This window comes from Pristis pectinata, chromosome 3 (genome assembly GCF_009764475.1).
Source record: "Pristis pectinata isolate sPriPec2 chromosome 3, sPriPec2.1.pri, whole genome shotgun sequence".
Lineage (NCBI taxonomy): Eukaryota > Metazoa > Chordata > Chondrichthyes > Rhinopristiformes > Pristidae > Pristis > Pristis pectinata.
The window spans coordinates 141,175,533-141,195,932 of NC_067407.1; the positions used below are offsets into that span (position 1 = coordinate 141,175,533).

A 20,400-nucleotide genomic window follows, 5' to 3' on the forward strand; every position below is an offset into this window, starting at 1 on the left:
ATATCGGGAGCTGGAAAAGATCAGAGAGAGGAAAAGACAGTGATTTACAGAATATAATCTAGATCCAAAGACAGAGACAGACAGAGACACAGCGACCAAGAGAGTCTGACTACCCATCACCAAGTCCCCCACCATCAACCTCCTGGGGTCACCACTGGTGTAACTCACATGGACCAGCCACTTGGAGACCGTGGCCTCAAGAGCAGGTCAGGGACTGAGTGACTCACCTCCTGACGCCCCAAGGCCTTTCCGGCCTCCACACTTGCCCGGAAAGAGTGCAGTTCCGACAACTCTCGAGGTCAAAGCAGTCTGAGCACCCCTCCACCTCCTGAAACACCCCCTCACCCAAGGGTGCAGTGCGCGCCCTCTACAAAATACACTGCAGCTTCCTGCCCAGGCTACTCCGACAGCACCTCCCAAACCTGTGAAGGACGAAAGCAGTAGGCACAGGGAACGGCACCGCCTGCAGGCTCCCCTCCCAAGTCACACGCCGTCCTGACTGGGAAGTGTGTCACTGTCACGGGGCCCGAGCCCTCGGTGGACTGCAGTGACTGAAGGGGGCAGCTCACCGCCAGCTTCTCAGGAACGATGCGGGGGATCTGGTGGATTCCTAAACCAACAGCTCCAATCTCCCAGCAATGCTGGAGGCCCCCCCCCCATGTCCCACCAGCTACTCGACGTTCTAGGCGGTCCCAGTATCGTGTGGGGGACCCTTGCTCAGTCTGTACCCCAACCCGGTGCCAGGAGACCACCCTGCATACTCACTACGGCGCTGGAGGTTGTCCCCTCGTGTCTGATACTCGGCCCATGGATGGATCATCAGACTCTTCGACCGACGAGAGAGACGGGGGAATGAAACCGGAGAATGTACATCAACCACACCGCAACAAACCAAGTGATCAGCCCCTCTGTGCCTTGCCGGGGCTTCTGCCCACACTCCCTCCACCTCCCCCATCACCATTTCCTTCTTGCTCCATCGTGGGGGTCCTATCTCCCCCTTTAAAGTCATACAGTGCAGAGAAAGGCCATTTGGCCCACCTTGTCCATGCTGTCCACTGCACCTGTCTACACTAATCCCATTTACCCACATTAGGTCCACAGCCTTGGTGATTCCAGTGCTTGTCCAGATGCTTCTTAAATGCAGCGAGAGTCCCTACCTCCGCCACCCCCTCAGGCAGTGTGTTCCAGATTCCATCCCCCCCATGTTAAAAAATTCCCCCTCAGATCCCCTAATTGTCACCTTAAACCTGTTCCCTCTAGTTCTAGACTCCCTACCCTGGGAAATGGGCTCTATCTCTCATGACTATGCCACTCATAATTTTATAAACCTCTATGTCACCCCTCAGCCTCCTACATAACAGTGAGAACAAACCCAGCCTACTCAATCTCTCCTTTCCAGGCCACACCCAGGTGAGTCTCTTCTGCACTCTCTCTATTGCTACCACATCCTTTCTGTAGTGTGGTGACCAGAACGTACACGGTCCTCCAAGTGCGGCTGAACCAATGCTTTGTACATGATGTCCCAACCCTCATACTCAATGCCACAAACAATCTGCTGGTGGAACTCAGCGGGTCGAGCAGCATCTGTGGGAGGAAAGGAATTGTCGAGGTTTTGGGTCGAACCCTCCACGGATGCTGCTTGACCCACTGAGTTCCTCCAGCAGATTGTTGCTCTGGATTCCAGCATCTGCAGTCTTTTGTCTCTCTCTTATACTCAATGCCTTGGCCTATGAAGGCAAGCATAACAAAGGCCTTCCTCACCACCCTATCCATCTGTGTTACCACTTCCAGGGAGCGATGGACTTGCACCCCAAGGTCTCCCTACATCAACACTCCCAAGGTGCAATCTTTCACCATTTAAATAATAATCTAATCTTCTGTTTTTCCTTCCAAAGTGGATGACCTCACATTTACCCACATTGTCCATCTGCCAGATCCTTGTCCACTCACTTAACCTATCTAAATCTCTCTGTAGACTCTCCACATCCTCTGCTACATCTATTTCGACCATAAGACAAAGGAGCAGAAGTCAGCTATTCGGCCCATCTAGTCTGCTCCGCCATTCTATCATGAGCTGATCCATTCTCCCATTTAGCCCCACTCCCCCACCTTCTCACCATAACCTTTGATGCCCTGGCTACTCAGATACCTATCAATCTCTGCCTTAAATACACCCAATGACTTTGCCTCCACAGCCGCCCGTGGCAACAAATTCCACAGATTCACCACTCTCTGGCTAAAGAAATTTCTCTGCATCTCTGTTCTGAATGGGCGCCCTTCAATCCTGAAGTCGTGCCCTCTTGTACTAGACTCCCCTACCATGGGAAACAACTTCGCCACATCTACTCTGTCCAGGCCTTTTAACATTCGAAATGTTTTCATGAGGTCCCCCTTCATTCTTCTGAACTCCAAGGAGTACAGCCCAAGAACTGTCAAACGTTCCTCATATGTTAAACCTCTCATTCCTGGAATCATTCTAGTGAATCTTCTCCGAACCCTCTCCAACATCAGCACATCCTTTCTTAAATAAGGAGGCCAAAACTGCGCACAGTACTCCAAGTGAGGTCTTACCAATGCCTTATAGAGCCTCAACATCACATCCCTGCTCTTATATTCTATTCCTCTAGAAATGAATGCCGACATTGCATTCGCCTTCTTCACCACCGACTCAACCTGGAGGTTAACTTTTAGGGTATCCTGCACGAGGACCCCCAAGTCCCTTTGCATCTCTGAATTTTAAATTTTCTCCCCATTTAAATAATAGTCTGCCCGTCTATTTCTTCTGCCAAAGTGCATGACCAGATACTTTCCAACATTGTATTTCATTTGCCACTTCTTTGCCCATTCTCCTAGTCAATCCAAGTCTCTCTGCAGACTCTCCATTTCCTCAACACTACCCGCCCCTCCACCTATCTTTGTATCATCAGCAAACTTAGCCACAAAGCCATTTATTCCATTATTTCTTGGTTTATTGCCTGTGCCACTGTAATATTATTTGGTGGCCTATAGACAACTCCCACCAGTTACCTTTTCTCTTTACTATTCCTAAGGGCAGGCACGGTAGTGTAGCAGTCAGCGTAACGCTATTACAGCGCCAGAGACCCGGGTTCAATTCCGGCCGCTGTCTGTAAGGAGTTTGTACGTTCTCCCCGTGTCTGCGTGGGTTTCCTCCGGGTGCTCCGGTTTCCTCCCACATTCCAAAGACATACGGGTTAGGAAGTTGTGGGCGTGCTATGTTGGCGCCGGAAGCGTGGCGACACTTGCGGGCTGCCCCCAGAACACTCTACGCAAAAGATGCATTTCACTGTGTGTTCCGATGTACATGTGACTAATAAAGAGATCTTGTCTCGTCCCCGCCATGCACTCTCCAAGTCCGACCAGAATTTGACCTCCCAAAGAGCATTACCTCTCACTAGTCTGGACTCAATTCCATCTGCCACCACTTTGCCCAACTTCCCAACTGTCCCGCTGCATCCTTGGACAACCCTCTACACCATCTACAACACTACCACCGACGTCTTTGAGTGCCTCCTCACCTGCTCGGATGCCCATGACGGCTTGGGCAGCCGCAGTCAGCTTGCCCTTTGACGGAGACCCAGCTGTCTTTGGCGGGACCAGGTGTTGGGGTTGGTAAAGAAACAGAAGAGTGTTAGCATTTTGGGCAGGAGCTTTGAGATTTGTACAAATACAAGCTCAGCTTCCCATCGCCATGGAAACACATCCACCTCTCCCTCCTCCCGTTAGTCAGGCTCATTGCCGAAGCCCTTACTGTGGCTTTGAACCCTGCCCCAGGGACATCTGCCCCAGTGTAGCGCTGAGGGAGCCCTGCACTGTCTAAGGTTAAATCTTAAACTGGGGCCCCAGCTGTTCTCTAAGTGGGAGAGTGAAGATCTCACAAAGTGAGGAGGGGCGGGAAACTCTCCCAGGACATTTAGCTGCAGCCAATAGCATTAAAGTACTCATCGGATCGCTGGCTTCAACGTGCCCTGCGGTGATGGAATTCACCAGTGCCTTCAGTCCAATCATTAGGTTGTCTGAAGGAACAGGTATTCGGAGATGAAAGTCTCAAAACCCAGAACAAAATCCATGCCACCAGGTAGCAGTGATCACTTCACTTCTGTACAGTTGAGATTCAGAGAGTACTGGTCTCAAACCAATACACAGAGTCACAGAGCAATACAGCACGGATACAGGCCCTTTGGCCCAACCTGTCCACGCCGACCATGGTGCCCACCCAGCTAGTCCCAATTTCCTGCGTTCGGCCCATATCCCTCCAAGCCCCGCCCCTCCATGTACCGATCCAAGTGCTTCTTAAATGATACTGTTGTACCTGCCTCACCCACTTCCTCTGGCAGCTCGTTCCATACACTCGCCACCCTCTGTGTGAAAAAGTTGCCTCTCAGGGCCCTTTTAAATCTTTCCCCTCTCTCCCTAAACCTTTTCCCCCTAGTTTTGGACTCCCCTACCCTGGGGAAAAGACTGTTACCGTCCACCTTATCTATGCCTCTCATAACTTTAAACACTTCTATAAGGTCGCCCCTCATTTTCCTACATTTCAAGGAATAAAGACCTAGGCTGGCCAACCGCTCCCTATAACTCAGGCCCTCTGGACCTAAAAACATCCTCGTAAATCTCCTCTGCACTCTCTCCAGTTTAACCACGTCTTTCCTATAACAGGGTGACCAAAACTGTACACAGAACTCCAAGTACATCACAGGCACATCCCTCCCCACCATCGGTGGTATCTACAGGAGGTACTGCCTCAAGAAGGCAACATCCATCATCAAAGATTCCCCACCATCCGGGCCGTGCCATCTTCTCACAGCTCCCATCGGGCAGGAGGTACAGAAGCCTGAAGTCCCACACCACCAGGTTCAGGAACAGCTACTTCCCTTCAACCATTCGGTTCTTGAACCAACCGGCACAACCCTCAGTACAGCAACACTGTGACCACTTTACACTACAATGGACTTAGTTTTTCTTTGTTCTAATCGTGGTTTTTCTTATATAATTTTGTATAATTTATGTTTTTCTTGTGAATGCTGCTTATCTGACGCTATGTGCCTGTGATGCTGCTGCAAGTAAGTTTTTCATTGCACCTGTGCACACATGGACTTGTGCATCTGACAATACATGGCCTACCCACAACGGGCACTCAGAACACTGCAGGTATTACAGCAACGATATCTCCACAACATCTTCCACCTTCACCTCTCCCTCACCGGTACCCACAGCAGTGAGACCCCAGCTACACCCAGTCAGCTCCAGTGGACAACTCCACACACTCAACAGGTGATTGATGTGTCAGCTCCGTGAAGGACGTGCAGGGAACCTCCTGGGACTAAGTAAATCTACATCCCAGCCACTCCTGGGAATCTCTGGTCCTGCTCCTAGGAAGAAGTGTACGGCCTCAGACACCACCCAACCTCCTGTCGGTCAGTGCCTGGCCCTACGAGTGCAGGGAGGCCTCATCAGCCACCTCAGGAATGGAGCGGAGGTAAGGCCCCCTCACCCTGCGGGGTCTGCCGGAGAAGGACGAGTGTCACATGGGTTTTGTATTAGCCAGGGGTCCCTGACCCAGATGTTCCCCGTATCTGGTGGGGTCCCTTTACCACATGTTCTGTACCAGATGTTGCCATGTACCAGATGTGCCCTATACCACCTGGGGTCCCCTTGCCAGATGTGTTCTGTCCCACATGGGGTCCCTGTCCCAGAGGTGCCCCGTCCCAGATGTTGCCCATCCCAGACGATCGCCCCCGCCCCAGACATGCGCCCCCGTACCTGTTGTGGTGCCTTCATTGATGATGAAGGATAGACTGATGGCCCGGTGCGAGCAGGGGGTGCCGAGTGGACAGGGGGGCCCCTGGGCGGCTGTTGCGAGGTTGACGGTACAGCTGCAGGTCTGCTGGGACCTGGCATCTGTTTGGAGGCCATCTGCACCTGTGCCTTGGGAGACGGAGCTTTGGGCTGGGAAGTGGACGGAGGCTGGAGGGATTGCCTGGCCACAACCTTACGGTTGACGTTGGTCTTGCAGAAGTTGATGTGGCGCTCGGCAGCAGTCTCATTGAAACGCCTGTTGCAGTAGGGACATTCAATGTAGTCTGTGTGTTGGAACACAGGCACAAGCCAAGGTTAGGCACTGACTCAAGTGTACAGCAGCACTGTGTTACACTGTGACTGCCCTGCCACTGATACTCCAGGCACCGAGAGAGAAGGGTTACAACAGTGGCAGGTGGTTAACTTACTGCATTGGATAGTCAGAAGCTTTTGCCCAGGGCTGAAATGGTGGCCACAAGAAGACACAGGTTTAAGGTGCTGGGGAGTAGGTACAGAGGAAATGTCAAGGGTAAGTTTTTTTACTCATAGAGTGGTGAGTGTGTGGAACGGGCTGCCAGCAACGGTGGTGGAGGCGGATACGATAGGGGCTATAAGGGACTGTTGGATAGGTACATGGAGCTTAGAAAAATAGAGGGCTATGGGTAAGCCTACTAATTTCTAAGGTAGGGACATGTTCGGCAGAGCTTTGTGGGCCAAAGGGCCTGAATCGTGCTATAGGTTTTCTATATTTCTATGTAATCCAGAGACCTTGATCAACCCAGGGATTCAAGTTCAAATTCTAGTTAATAATCTAAATTTTTATAACAAAAAGAACTACTAGCACGTGGTAATGATGACCACAAAACTATCAACTAGCATCGAACCATGGGGCATAGAAAGGGTGAATGCGCACAGTCTTTTTCCCAGGGTTGGGGAATCAAAAACTAGAGGGCACAGGTTTAAGGTGAGAGGGGAAAGATTTAAAAGGGACCCGAGGGGCAGCTTCTTCACACAGGGGGTGGTGGGTGTGTGGAACGAGCTGCCGGGGTAAGTGGTTGAGGCAGGTTCAATTACAACACAAAATAAAACATTTAGACGAGATAGGAAAGGTTTAGAGGGATTTGGGCCAAATGCAGGCAAATGGGACTGGTGTGGATGGGAATTGGGGTCGGCATGGACCAGTTGGGCCGAAGGGCCTGTTTCCGTGCTGTATTTCTCTATGGCTCCATAACACCATTGTTTCACTAATATCCCTCAGCGAACCAGCACATCTGGTACAGGGGAAACATCTGGTACAGGGGCATCTGCCGTCCTTACCATCCTGACCAACTTGTGCCTCCATGGTTGACTTTATTACCCAGAAGGCCACTCACTTCAAGGGCAATTAGGGACGTGCATGAAATTCCGGCCCTGTTAGTGATGTCCGGATCCTGAAGGACTGAGCCCCCTTCATCAGCCCGTCAGCATTTCCCTCCATAACCATTCCCTCCCTGAGAAAGTGAGTCCCCGTATTTCTCAGAACGTAGGAGGCCATTCAACCCATCGAGTCCATACTGGCTCACAGAGCAATCCCATCAACCCCATCCCCCCAGGTTTCCCTCACACATTCTCCCTCACACTTATTCTCCCTCACAAGCATCAGCCTATCTCGCCCCCCCAGACTTCTACCCCTCACCCACACACCAGGGAGAAGTTACAGCGCCCAGTTAACCCACCGATCTGCACGCCTTTGGGATGTGGGAGGGAACCGGAGCATCCGGCAGAAACCAGTGCAGTCAAAGGGAGAACGTGCAAACTCCACACAGACTCCAGAGGTCAGGATTGAAGCCCCGTGGTTCTACTGGTGATGTAGGTCAGGGTTACACCAGTAGGAAGAGGCAAGGGCACAGAGGGATCCATAATAAGAATCTCGAGGTCGAGATGTTTCTGGCACCAGACCCAGTGTGTGGGAGGACGGGGCAGGGCGCGGACGGGATGGGGCACCCATGTCAGACCAGTGATGTCAGATGGTGGAAGGTGGGCTTGGATTAGCCAAGTGCAGAGGTGGTGCTCCCCCCCCCCCCCCCCAGTGAGGAGGTTCGAGTCACGGGTTGAACCGGACGATTTCTGCCCTGGAGCAGGAGCGAGGAGAGGAGGCCGTCTCAGGGCTAGTGGTGCGACCGAGAGTGGATGTGGCCCATCGCTGGCCCGTTGCCAGGGAGACTGGTGGAGACTGGGTGGCGATTGGAGGTCCATTTGTCACATGTTCAGATAAACTGTGAAAAGCTTTTGTCTGCCTGTCAGCCACACAGATCATTCCTTTGTCCATCGAGGTAGTACAAAGGGAAAAGCAATAACAGAATGCAGAATGATGTGTTACAGTTACAGAGAAAGATAAGATCTCCTTATTAGTCACGTGTACGTCAAAACACACAGTGAAATGCATCTTTTGCGTAGAGTGTTCTGGGGGCAGCCCGCAAGTGTTGCCACGCTTCCGGCACCAACATAGCACGCCCACAACTTCCTAACCTGTACGTCTTTGGAATGTGGGAGGAAACCGGAGCACCCGGAGGAAACCCACGCAGACACGGGGAGAACGTACAAACTCCTCACAGGCAGAGGCCGGAATTGAACCTGGGTTGCTGGCGCTGGCAGACTATAAGGTGCAAGGCCACAACGAGGTAGATTGAGAGATCAAGAGCTCATCTTTAGTGTATGAGAGGTCCCTTTAAGAGTCTGATAAAGTTTTCCACTGCACCTCAGTACATGTGACAACAATAAACCAATTTACCAACTTAAATTTTAAGGTATAATGGAAACTGAGGGATTTGGGGGGAGAACAGGAAAGTGGTGCTGACCTTGCTGAGAGGTGGAACACCCACAAGGTGTTGTATGGGCCTGATTCTATTTCGTACATCCTTGCGAGCAATTGGTGCTGTCTGTGTGGAGTTCGCACATTCTCCCTGTGACCTGTGTGGGATTCGCCCCTGGGTGCTCCGGTTCCCTCCCACATCCCTAGGACGTGCGGCTCGGTGGGTTAATCCCCCGCTGTCGTTTGCCCCCCCGAGTGCAGCCGAATGGCCGGGAGAATTGAAGGGGAGTCGACGGGTGTGTGTGAGAGAGAGAACGAGTTGCAGGGCAAGAAACTGCAGAGAGTTGTGGACACAGCCCAGTGCATCACGGACACCAGCCTCCCCTCCTTGGACTCTGTCTTTACCTCTCGCTGCCTTGGTGTAGCAGCCAGCATAATCAAAGACCCCACCCACCTGGGTCATTCTCTCTTCTCCCCTCTTCCATCGGGTAGGAGATACAGGAGCCTGAGGGCACGTACCACCAGACTTAAGGACAGCTTCTACCCCACTGTGATAAGACTATTGAATGGTTCCCTTATATGATGAGATGGACTCTGACCTCACGATCTACCTTGTTGTGACCTTGCACCTTATTGCACTGCACTTTCTCTGTAGCTGTGACGCTTTACTCTGTACTGTTATTGTTTTTACTTGTACTACATCAATGCACTCTGTACTAACTCAATGTAACTGCACTGTGTAATGAATTCATAGAACAGTACAGCACAATACAGGCCCTTCGGCCCACAATGTTGTGCCGACCTTTAAACCACACCTAAGACTATCTAACCCCTTCCTCCCACATATCCCTCTACCTTAAATTCCTCCATATGCTTATCTAGTAATCTCTTGAATTTGACCAATGTACCTGCCTCCACCACCACCCCAGGCAGCGCATTCCATGCCCCAACCACTCTCTGGGTAAAAAACCTCCCCACCCATTACTTTAAAGCCATGCCCTCTTGTATTGAGCATTGGTGCCCTGGGAAAGAGGCGCTGGCTGTCCACTCTATCTATTCCTCTTAATATTTTGTACACCTCTATCATGTCTCCTCTCATCCTCCTCCTCTCCAAAGAGTAAAGCCCGAGCTCCCTTAGTCTCTCCTCATAATGCATACTCTCGAAACCAGGCAGTACGATCGGTAATTGACCTGTACGATCGGTATGCAAGACAAGTTTTTCACTGGACCTCAGTACAAGTGAGAAGAATAAACAAATACATGGGGGTAAGGAGAGGGAAGTGGAGGGGTGGGATTGCTTCCCAGGGATCCAGCATGGATGTGATGGGGTGAATGGCCTCTTTCTGTGTTGGTGTAGGTACAAGGAACGTCCGACATAACAGCAAGAGCAAGGCACCTGGGTTAATGGTGGGGGGCGGTGGTGGAGGAAGGGGGAGCCCCTTCTTCATGGCATCGGCGGTGAGCCGGGCATTCTTGACGGTGTTGATGAAGTCCTCGTGCTGCTCTCTCCAGTGGGAGACCGGGGGTGCCATGTGCTGCAAGGGTACAAGGTAACCAGTCACGGCGGATGGAACCAACCACCCCCCAGCCGCCCACAGCCCCTCGGATAAAGGGTCGCCCGCGCACGACATCAGCTGACAGTGGAGTCAGTCCACTGGCTCCATCAAAGAGCCACCCAGTCAGACCCCACCCCTGCCTCCCCCCTCCGTTCATTCCCCTTCATCCAACCCCCGACTGAATCAGCATCCACTGACCAATCAGGCCGCACGGTCCAAATCTGAACTGCCTGCTGGAGGAGGAGGAGGAGAGGTCTCTCTCTCCACAGATGCCGCCTGACATGCTGAGTACTCGTGGCATCCACTGTCCCTCCTTCAGAGTTCCAGCAGCTGCAGTTGTCCTTTCCCTTTCTGACCGCCTAAGGACGTTTCTCACTCTGGTTCTTCCACAGTCACCTTCTCTGCATCATTGCTTACGATAATATTTCACAGGGACACAAGAAAATAAGAGGAGGAGGCCACTCGGCCCCTCAAACCTGCCCCGTCATTCAATACTGTCATGGCTGATCTGCCCCAGGCCTCAACACCTCGTGTCAGTTCCCCATTACCCTCAATCCCCTGATCTTTCAGAAATGTATCTGTATCCTCGTTAAGTACCCCCAATGAACCACCCTCCGCAACCCTCAGAGGTAGAGAGTTCCAGAGATTCGCCACCATCGGAGAGAAGTTGTTCCTACACACAGTTTTAAGTGTCCATCCTCTTGTAACCAGGTCCCCTCGCTTGAGATGCAGCTCTACAAAACTCTGGTTAGACCACACTTAGAGTACTGTGTCCAGTTCTGGTCGCCTCATTATAGGAAGGATGTGGAAGCATTGGAAAGGGTGCAGAGGAGATTTACCAGGATGCTGCCTGGTTTAGAGAATATGCATTATGAGGAGAGACTTAGGGCTTTACTATTTGGAGAGGAGGAGGATGAGAGGAGACATGATAGAGGTGTACAAGATACTAAGCGGAATAGATAGAGTGGACAGCCAGCGCCTCTTTCCCAGGGCACCAATGCTCAATACAAGAGGGCATGGCTTTAAAGTAATGGGTGGGAAGTTCAAGGGAGGTTTTTTTTACCCAGAGAGTGGTTGGGGCATGGAATGCGCTGCCTGGGGTGGTGGTGGAGGCAGGTACATTGGTCAAATTCAAGAGATTGCTAGATAGGCATATGGAGGAATTTAAAATAGAGGGATATGTGGGAGGAAGGGGTTAGATAGTCTTAGGTGAGGTTTAAAGGTCGGCACAACATTGTGGGCCGAAGGGCCTGTATTGTGCTGTACTTTCTATGGTTCTATCAGACTGTCCCAGTGCTGGAAACATCTCAACATTTACCCTGTCACGTCTCAATAAGATCACCCCTCAGTCTTCTAAACTCCAAACTGTCCAGTATCTTTCAGTAGGACAACTGTCTCATCCCAGCAATTACCCTGGTGAATCCCCTTTGTTCTGCCTCCACTGGTACTACATCCTTTTTTAGGTGAGGGGAACAAAATCATGCACAGTTCCCGGGCTGTGGCCTCACCAACACCCTGTACAACTATAAGAGCACCTCCCTATTCTTAAACTCCAATCCCTTCACAATAAAGGCCAACATGGTGTTCGCCTTCTTAATGAGTTGTTGGACCTGCCTGCTAACTTCTTGTGATCCACGCACCAGATAAACTTTACTCACCTGCAGTCTCTCTCCAGTTAGATGATAATCCACCTTCTGGTTCCCCTGACCGAAGTGCATGACCTCACACTTGCCCACGTTACACTCCATTTGCCAGGATTTGCCCAGTCTCTCTATTTATCGAATACCCCATGGCAGGGTCACAAGATCCTCATCAAAATGTGGCCTTCGACCTATTTCTATAACAACAGACTTGGAAACCTTGCATTTTGTTCCCTCCTCCTTCCAAGCCATTAATATAAATAGTAAATAAATCGATAACCATCTCACACAGAATGAAGCAGTTATCTCAGATTAATATCTTCTGGTTTTCAACCACTGGAACCATTCTTTATTGAATGATTTTAATCATTTCCACTGAATCTCTTCAGCTTCTGTGCTGTAGGCAGAAAGTGTGATGTAACTACATCGTCCAGGGCCCAGGTCCGGCATAACCCAACAAACCCACCACGCCCTGGCCTCTCTGACACCAACATCCATCCTTCCCCCCCTCTCCCTCAGTCTTCACAGCTGTGGCCAATTTCACAAACTCACTGCTGGCTCCTTAGGAGGACTCTCCGAACAGAGTCACTGCCCTTGCTGCCTCAAGAAGGCCACATTCATCATCAAAGATCCCCACAATCCGGGCCATGCCATCTTCTCACAGCTCGCATTAGGCAGGAGGTACTGAAGTCCCACGCCACCAGGTTCAGGAACAGCTACTTCCCTTCAACCATCCCGTTCCAATGGCAAAACCCTAATCACTACAGCTTAGCAACACCATGACCACTTTGCACTAAAATGGACTTCTTTTTCTTCTAATAGTGTTCTTTCTTGTAAAAAAAAATGTTTAATTTATGTTTTTCTTGTGAATGCTGCTTATCTGATGCTCTGTGCCGGTGATGCTGCTGCAAGTAAGTTTTTCATTGCACCTGTGCACACATGGACGTGTATATGATGAAAAACTCTGCTTTGACCTTGATCTTTCCCGACTGCCGTGCAACCTTTGTTTTGCCGTACAGGAGTTTATCCAGCTCCCTTCTGAAAGTTCCTGTTGAATCTGCTTCCACCTTGCCCTTTACAAGAAGCATGTTCTGGATCACAGAAACTTCTGGAACCTACCAGTTGCTCATTACCATCATGTTTGCCATGTAGACATCCAATCTGACCAAAACGTAGATGTAGATGCCACAGACAAGAAAGCTCACCAGCACTTCTAATCCCTAAAGAGGCTGAAGAAATTTGGCATGTCCCCTTTGACACTCACCAATTTTTTATCGATGCACCATAGAAAGCATCCTATCCAGGTGTATCACGACTTGGTACGGCAACTGCTCTGACCAGGACCGCAAGAAGTTGCAGAGAGTTGTGGACACAGCCCAGCACATCACGGAAACCAGCCTCCCCTCCATGGCCTCTGTCTACACCTCTCGCTGCCTTGGTAAAGCGGCCAACATAATCAAAGACCCCACGCACCCCGGACATCCCCTTTTCTCCCCCCTCCCATCAGGCAGAAGATACAAAAGCCTGAAAGCACGTCCCACCAGGCTCAGGGACAGCTTCTATCCCACTGGATGTCTGGGGTCTTTGATGATGTTGGCTGCTTTACTGAGGCAGCGAGAAGTGTAGACAGAGTCCATGGAGGGGAGGCTGGTTTCCGTAAGCCAGAAGCAACAGAATGGTTTACAAGAATGATCCCGGGGTGAAAGGGTTAACGTATGAGGAGTTTTTGATGGCTCTGGGCCTGTACTCACTGGAGTTTAGAAGAATTGAGGGTGGATTTCATTGAAACCTGCCAAATAACGAAAGGCCTGGATAGATTGGACGTGGAGAGGATGTTTCCATCAGTGGGAGAGTCTAGGACCAGAGGGCACAGCCTCAGATTAGAAGGACGTTCCTTTAGAACAGAGGTGAGGAGGAAATTCTTTAGCCAGAGGGTGGCGAATCTGTGGAATCCATTGCCACAGACGGCTGTGGAGGCCAAGTCATTGGGTATATTTAAAGCGGAGGTTGATAGGTTCTTGATCAGTAAGGGCGTCAAAGGTTACGGGGAGAAGGCTGGAGAATAGGGTTGAGAGGGAAAAGTAAATCAGTCATGATCCAATGGCAGAGCAGACTCGATGGGCTGAATGGCCTAATTCTGTTCCTGTCTCACATGGTTCTATGGTCCAAAAGTGAATAAGAATGATAGATTTTGGAAACAGAGAAGCGAGAACTCCAGAGACCAACTATTGCAAGGAAGACCCCCACACCTTGGGCAGGGAGAAGGAGAATGCCTGAGGCTGGGAGCGTAAATTGGGAACAGATGTTCTTGGGGAAGTGCACAGTGGAAAGGTGGAGGTTGTTTAGGGAGTACTTGCATGGGGCTCTGGATAGGTTTGTCCCATTCAGGCAGGGGAAGGATGGTAGAGTGAGGGAACCGCGGTTGACAAGAGACGTAGAATATCTTGTCAAGTGGAAGAAAGAAGCTTACGTGAGGTTTAGAAAGCAAGGATCAGACAGGGCTCTGGAGAGTTACAAGGTAGCCAGGAAGGAGCTTAAGAATGGATTTAGTAAAGCCAGCAGGGGGCATGAGAAGTTCTTGGCGAGTAGGATCAAGGAAAACCCCAAGGCGTTCTACACGTATGTGAAGATATGTGGATGACCAGAGTGAGGGTAGGACCGATCAGGGATAAAAGAGGAAACATGTGCCTGGAGTCGGAAGAGGTAGGGGAGGTCCTTCATGAATACTTTGTTTCAGTATTCACCAGAGAGAGAGCTTGATGTTTGTGAGGATGGCGTACAACAGGCTGATATGCTAGGGCATGTTGACATGAGGAAAGAGGGTGTGCTGAAACTTTTGAAAAACATTAGGATAGATAAGTCACCGGGGCCGGACGGGATATATCCAAGGTTATTATGGGAAGTGAGGGAAGAGATTGCTGTGCCTTTGGCAACGACCTTTGCATCCTCACTGGCCACAGGAGTAGTGCCAGATGATTGGAGGGTGGCAACTGTTGTTCCTTTGTTTAAGAAAGGGAGTAGGGATAACCCTGGGAATTACAGACCAGTGAGTCTTACTTCAGTGGTGGGCAAATTACTGGAGAAGATTCTTAGAGACAGGGTTTATGGGCATTTAGAGAAGCATAGGCTGATTAGGCACAGTCAGCATGGTTTTGTGAGGGGCAGGTCGTGCCTCACGAGCCTGATTTAATTCTTTGAGGATGTGACAAAACACATTGCTGAAGGTAGAGCAGTGGATGTGGTGTACATGGATTTTAGTAAGGCGTTTGATAACGTTCCTCATGGAAGGCTTATTCAGAAGGTCAGGAGATATGGGATCCAGGGAAACTTGGCTGTGTAGATTCAGAATTGGCTCTCCCATGGAAGACAGAGGGTGGTGGTAGATGGAGTGTATTCTGCCTGAAGATCGGTGACCAGTGGTGTTCCGCAGGGATCTGTTCTGGGACCCCTGCTCTTTCTGATTTTTATAAATGACTTGGATGAGGATGTGGAAGGGTGGGTTAGCAAGTTTGCAGATGATACAAAGGTTGGTGGTGTTGTGAATAGTGTAGAAGGTTGTCGAGGGTTACAGCAGGACATTGATAGAATGCAGAGCTGGGCTGAGAAGTGGCAGATGGAGTTCAATCTGGATAAGTGTGAGGTGGTACACTTTGGAAGATTGAATTTGAAGGCAGAATACATGGTTAATGGCAGGACTCTCAGCAGTGTGAAGTAATAGAGGGATCTTGGGGTCCACGTCTATAGATCCCTCAAGGTTGCTGCGCAGGTCGATAGGGTTGTTAAGAAGGCATATGGAGTGTTGGCCTTCATTAGTTGGGGTATTGAGTTCAAGAGCCGTGAGGTGATGTTGCAGCTCTATAGAACTCTGGTGAGACCACACTTGGAGTATTGTGTTCAGTTCTGGTCGCCTCATTATAGGAAGGATGTGGAAGCTTTAGAGAGGGTGCAGAGGAGATTCACCAGGATGCTGCCTGGATTGGAGAGCATGTCTTATGAGGATAGGTTGAGCGAGCTAGGGTTTTTCTCTTTGGAGAGGAGGAGGATGAGAGGGGACTTGATAGAGGTGTACAAGATGATAAGAGGCATAGATCGAGTGGACAGTCAGAGACTTTATCCCAGGGTGAAAATGGCTAACACGAGGGGACATAATTTTAAGGTGATTGGAGGAAGGTATAAGGGGGATGTCAGGGGTAAGTTTTTTTTTTATAACAGAGAGTGGTGGGTGTGTGGAACGCACTGCCAGCAGAGGTTGTTGGGGCAGATACATTAGGGACATTTAAGAGACTCTTAGGTAGACACACGAATGATAGAGAAATGGAGGGCTATGTGAGAGGGAAGGGTTAGATAGACCTTAGAGCAGGATAAAATGTCAGCACAACATTGTGGGCCGATTGGCCTGTACTGTGCTGTAGTGTTCTATGTTCTGTGGCCAATGGGAGATCCCCTAGTCGCCAGGGGTCAACATAATTTATGTGAATATTTGTGTAGATAGAATAAAGTGCGAGTTTTGAATTAATTAAAATGTGTGTGGTAATTTACCCAACCTGTCAGATTCACCGAGGTATTCGTCAACAGGAGTGCAGCAAACTGAATCCTAGGATGGCAGAACTGATGTACGAGAGGTCAGCTCCATTCGGCCACTATTTTTCGGAGTTTAAAAGGGTGAGGGAGAATACCCAAGGAGCTAATGAGATTCTGATGGATATAGACAGACCTGATGTCCAGTTTTGAGCTGCTAGCGGTTCTCAGTCCGTCCCATTTGGCACACCTATCTGCCACTGCACACAGTGGAGGTGTGAAGATGGGACTTTGACTCAGAAAGACTGTGCGGAGATCCGACCGCACTATTTTTGTTCTAGATCCAGCATCATCGTATTTTCCATCTGGATTGTCCACGGATGCTGCCTGGCCTGCTGAGTTCCTCCAGCATCATCGTGTTTTTCATCTAGATTCCAGCATTTGCAGTCCTTTGTTTCCCTGGTAAGTTCTTCCTGTTCTCCCAGTCAGTATTTACATCAGGATGCAAAGTTTGTTTGTGGGATCTTACTGTAAACAAGCGGTGTCGTCAACACTAGTTACCACATTGGTTACAAAATGCTCGTCGACGTGCCCAGGTCAACAGAACTGGAAGTCTTTCCATCTCACAGAGCAACACAATGGTTATAGAGTCAGTGTGTTATATAGTGTGGAAAGAAGCCCTTCGGCCCACTGGTCCATGCCGACCAAGCTTCCCATCTAAGCCAGTCCCATTTGCCCACATCCCGCTAAACCTTTCCTGTCATGTTCCTGTCCAAGTGTCTTTTAAATGTTGTTAATGTACCTGCCTCGACCACTTCCTCTGGCAGCTTGTTCCACATCCATCCATATATCCCACCCTCTGGATGAAAAAGTTGCCCCTCAGGTTCCTATTAAATCTCTCTCCTCTCACCTTAAACCTGTGCCCTCTAGTTCTTGATTCCCCAACCCTGGGGGAAAAGAAAGACCGTGCACGTTCACCCTATCTATGCCCCTCATAATTTTATACCCCTCTGTAGGATCACTCCTCATTCTGCAATGAAAAGTGTCCCAACCTGCTCAACCTCTCTCCAGAACAGTCCCTTGAGTGCCGGCAACATTCTCGTGAATTGTTTCTGCACCCTTTCTAGATTAAAGGCATCGTTCCTATAGCAGGGTGACCAAAGCTGAACACAGTATTCCAAGGGTGGCCTCCCCAATGCCTTGTACAACTGCAACGTAACATCCCAACTTCTATACTCAGTGCCCTGAAGGCCAGCGTGTCTAAAGCCTTCTTCACCAGCAGAGTGAAGGAGCTCACTCTGCTTGGCCAGTCCACACCGGCTCAGTGCAAGAACAATCCTCATCCCAATCCCCTCCCTCGTTCACTGTTTTCTGCCCAGAATTCTCCTCCATTCTTCTGCCCCACCTGTATCCTCTGCTTGCTCCTCTAACCCATCCCAGGAGCTCACACCCTCAGGGTCTGCCCTGTGGTGCTCGGAGGTCAGTCCTACCTTTCCAACTGATGATCCTCTTACTGACCCGAGGTCAGTCCCCTGGGCTCTTTGTTTGTACGAATTAAACACTCGTTTCTTCTTCTTGTTGACTTTGTTGCAGATAGGTTCATGTCTCGCCTGGAAGTAAGGACAGGCAGTGAGCTTTACAGCTGTTTGCAACCATTCCCCATTCTCACTCAAGCCCTCCCATCCCAACACCACTCCGACGCTGGGTTCCCAACTCTGGCTCAGGCTTTGTCACACGATCCAACCCCTTGCCCTTCCACACACATCACTGGGTGCCTGACTCACCCACCCCCCCTGCTCCCCACACACTCCCCAACTTTATTACATGATTGACTGAGGCTCAAGTAATCTCACTGAGGAGCTCTTGTAGTCCAAGTCCATAGTTCCCTGAAAGTGACAACGCAAGTAGACAGGGCACTAAAGATGATGTGCAATATGCCTGCCTTCATTGCTGGGGCTTTGAGTACAAGAGTCAGGAAGTTGTGTTGCAGCTGTATAAAACTTTGGTTAGGCCGTACTTGGAGAATTGTGCACAGTTCTGGTCGCCCCGTTACAAGAAGGATGTGGAGGCTTGGAAGAGGTTCACCGGGATGTTGCCTGGTTTAGAGAGTATTAGCTGTAAGGAGAGGATGGACAAACTTGGGTTGTTTTCTCTGGAGAGTCGGAGGCTGAGGGGAGACCTGATGGAAGTTTATAAAATTATGAGAGGCACAGATAGGGTTTTTCCCCAGGGTAGAAATGTCGAATACTAGAGGGCATAGGTATAAAGTGAGAGGGCGAAAGTTTAAAGGAGATGAGCGGGGCAGTTTTTTTTTAAACACAGAGAGCGGTGGGTGCCTGGAACAGATACATTAATGACATTCAAGAGGCTTTTGGACAGACACATGAACAGGCAGGGAATGGAGGGATACAGATCATGTGCAGACAGATGGGATTATTTTAATTTGGTGGGCCGAACGGCCTGTTCCTGTGCTGCATTGTTCGATGTTCTGTGTTCTGAGAACTAAACAACTAATGCCACAATTGCCAATATTTTTACAAATGATAAGTAGAAGAGCTCAAAGACAATAAAAACAGCAAGGAATTTCTTTAGAGACACAACAGACCACAGATGCTGGAATCTGGAGCAAGAAAACAATCTGCTGGAGGGACAGCGGGTCAGGCAGCATCTGTGGAGGGAAATGGACAGTCGACGTTTTGGGTCGAGACCCTTCATCTGGACTGAAGGAGAAGAGGGGAGATGGCCAGAATAAAGAGGTGAGGAGAAGGGATGAGACCAGAGCTGGCAGGTGATAGGTGGATCCTGGTGAGGAGGGGTGAGAGGCGGGTGGAGGACGGGGATAGTGACAGAGGCTGGGAGGTGGAGGCCACAAAGGACTGCAGATGGTGATGGGATCTGATAGGAGAGGGAGGTGGGGAGGGAGGTGGGGAGGGCGGGTGGGACCAGTGGGGGAAGGTGACGTGGGAGGGGTGTGTGGGTGATGGGGAGATGGGGTGGGTGGAGGAGGGGAAAGAGACAGGTTGATGTGGGGCTGGGGTGGGTGCAGGAGGAACTAGGGAGATCAGGAGGAGAGAGAAAAGGGACAGAGGGGGAGCAGGTTACCAGAAGCTGGAGAATTCAACGTTCATGCCGTTGGGTTGCAGACGACTCGGGCGGGATATGAGGGGCTGTTCCTCTAGTTTGTGTTTGGCCTCACCCTGGTAGTGGAGGAGGTCGAAGACAGACAGGTCGGTGCGGGGATGGGCAGGGGTATTAAATTTCTTTATATTGACTCCATAACTACTCTGGAACTTAATCTTCAGCTCGTGGACTCTCCAGGACAGCACTGCCGACCAGGACGGCAGCCGATGGTGGGAAGTGATCCAAGGAAAGGCACCTGTGCCACCAGGAAATTTGCCTCAAACCTCTGCAGTCCCTCCAAAGGGTAGATGGTCAGGTCAGTTTCACGTTGCTGGGTGCTCGCCGAGTACAAACTGTCACATCGGCCACATTACATCTCTTCCAAACTACGCCACTGAACATTAAACATAGCAGGAGACCATTCGCCTGTCTCACCATGCAACAAGATCATGGCTGATCTGCCCCAGGCCTCAAATCTTCTCCTGTGCCAGTTCCCCATCGCCCTCAATTCCCTGATCTTTCCGAAATGTATCTATTTCCTCCCGATGCTGGTTTGGGCAAAACTGTCACTTTAAATGATGAATGGTACCCATTGTAGCAGAGGTGAAAGGTGGGGAGGTTAGCACAGTGGATGTACAACTGGAGTATACTCAAGAGGCACAAGTCCTAAGTACAGGATGGTAGCTGGGATATTTAGCTTTGGCCAATAGAGTATTTAGCTTTACAGGGGCCAATTAACCTACCAACCTTCATGTCTCTGTGCCTTGGGAGGAAACCCACGCGGTCACAGGGAGAACATGCAAGCTCCACACAGACAGCGCCCGGGGTCAAGATCGAATCCGGGTCTCTGGCATGATGAGGCAGCGGTTCTACCCGCTGCATAAAATCTGCTGTATAAAATGCATGCATAAAATCTGCACGTATTTGTGTCTCCAGACTGTCAGCAATGCCATTGACA

The 20,400-nt window shown here is 50.2% G+C and overlaps 1 protein-coding gene across 1 annotated transcript; it reads right to left on the bottom strand.

The window, feature by feature from the left end:
* Positions 1-764: 764 nt before the first annotated feature.
* LOC127568032 (zinc finger C2HC domain-containing protein 1B-like) lies at positions 765-17,919 on the bottom strand. Its single transcript, XM_052011280.1, has 4 exons — positions 17,813-17,919; positions 10,005-10,143; positions 3,537-3,599; positions 765-826 (listed from the first exon to the last, which is right to left on the bottom strand). The coding sequence occupies exons 2-4, from the start codon at positions 10,138-10,140 to the stop codon at positions 765-767; spliced, it is 261 nt and encodes an 86-aa protein (XP_051867240.1). The 5' UTR covers positions 10,141-10,143; positions 17,813-17,919.
* Positions 17,920-20,400: the final 2,481 nt, after the last annotated feature.

Coding starts and splice junctions, on each gene's coding strand:
- LOC127568032 (XM_052011280.1), bottom strand. CDS start 10,140: ATGGCACCCCCGGTCTCCCACTGGAGAGAGCAGCACGAGGACTTCATC. Junction 3,600..10,004: donor GCCCCCCACCATTAACCCAG/GTGCCTTGCTCT, acceptor CGCCAAAGACAG/CTGGGTCTCCGTCAAAGGGC. Junction 827..3,536: donor CGTCATGGGCATCCGAGCAG/GTGAGGAGGCAC, acceptor CGTCGGTCGAAG/AGTCTGATGATCCATCCATG.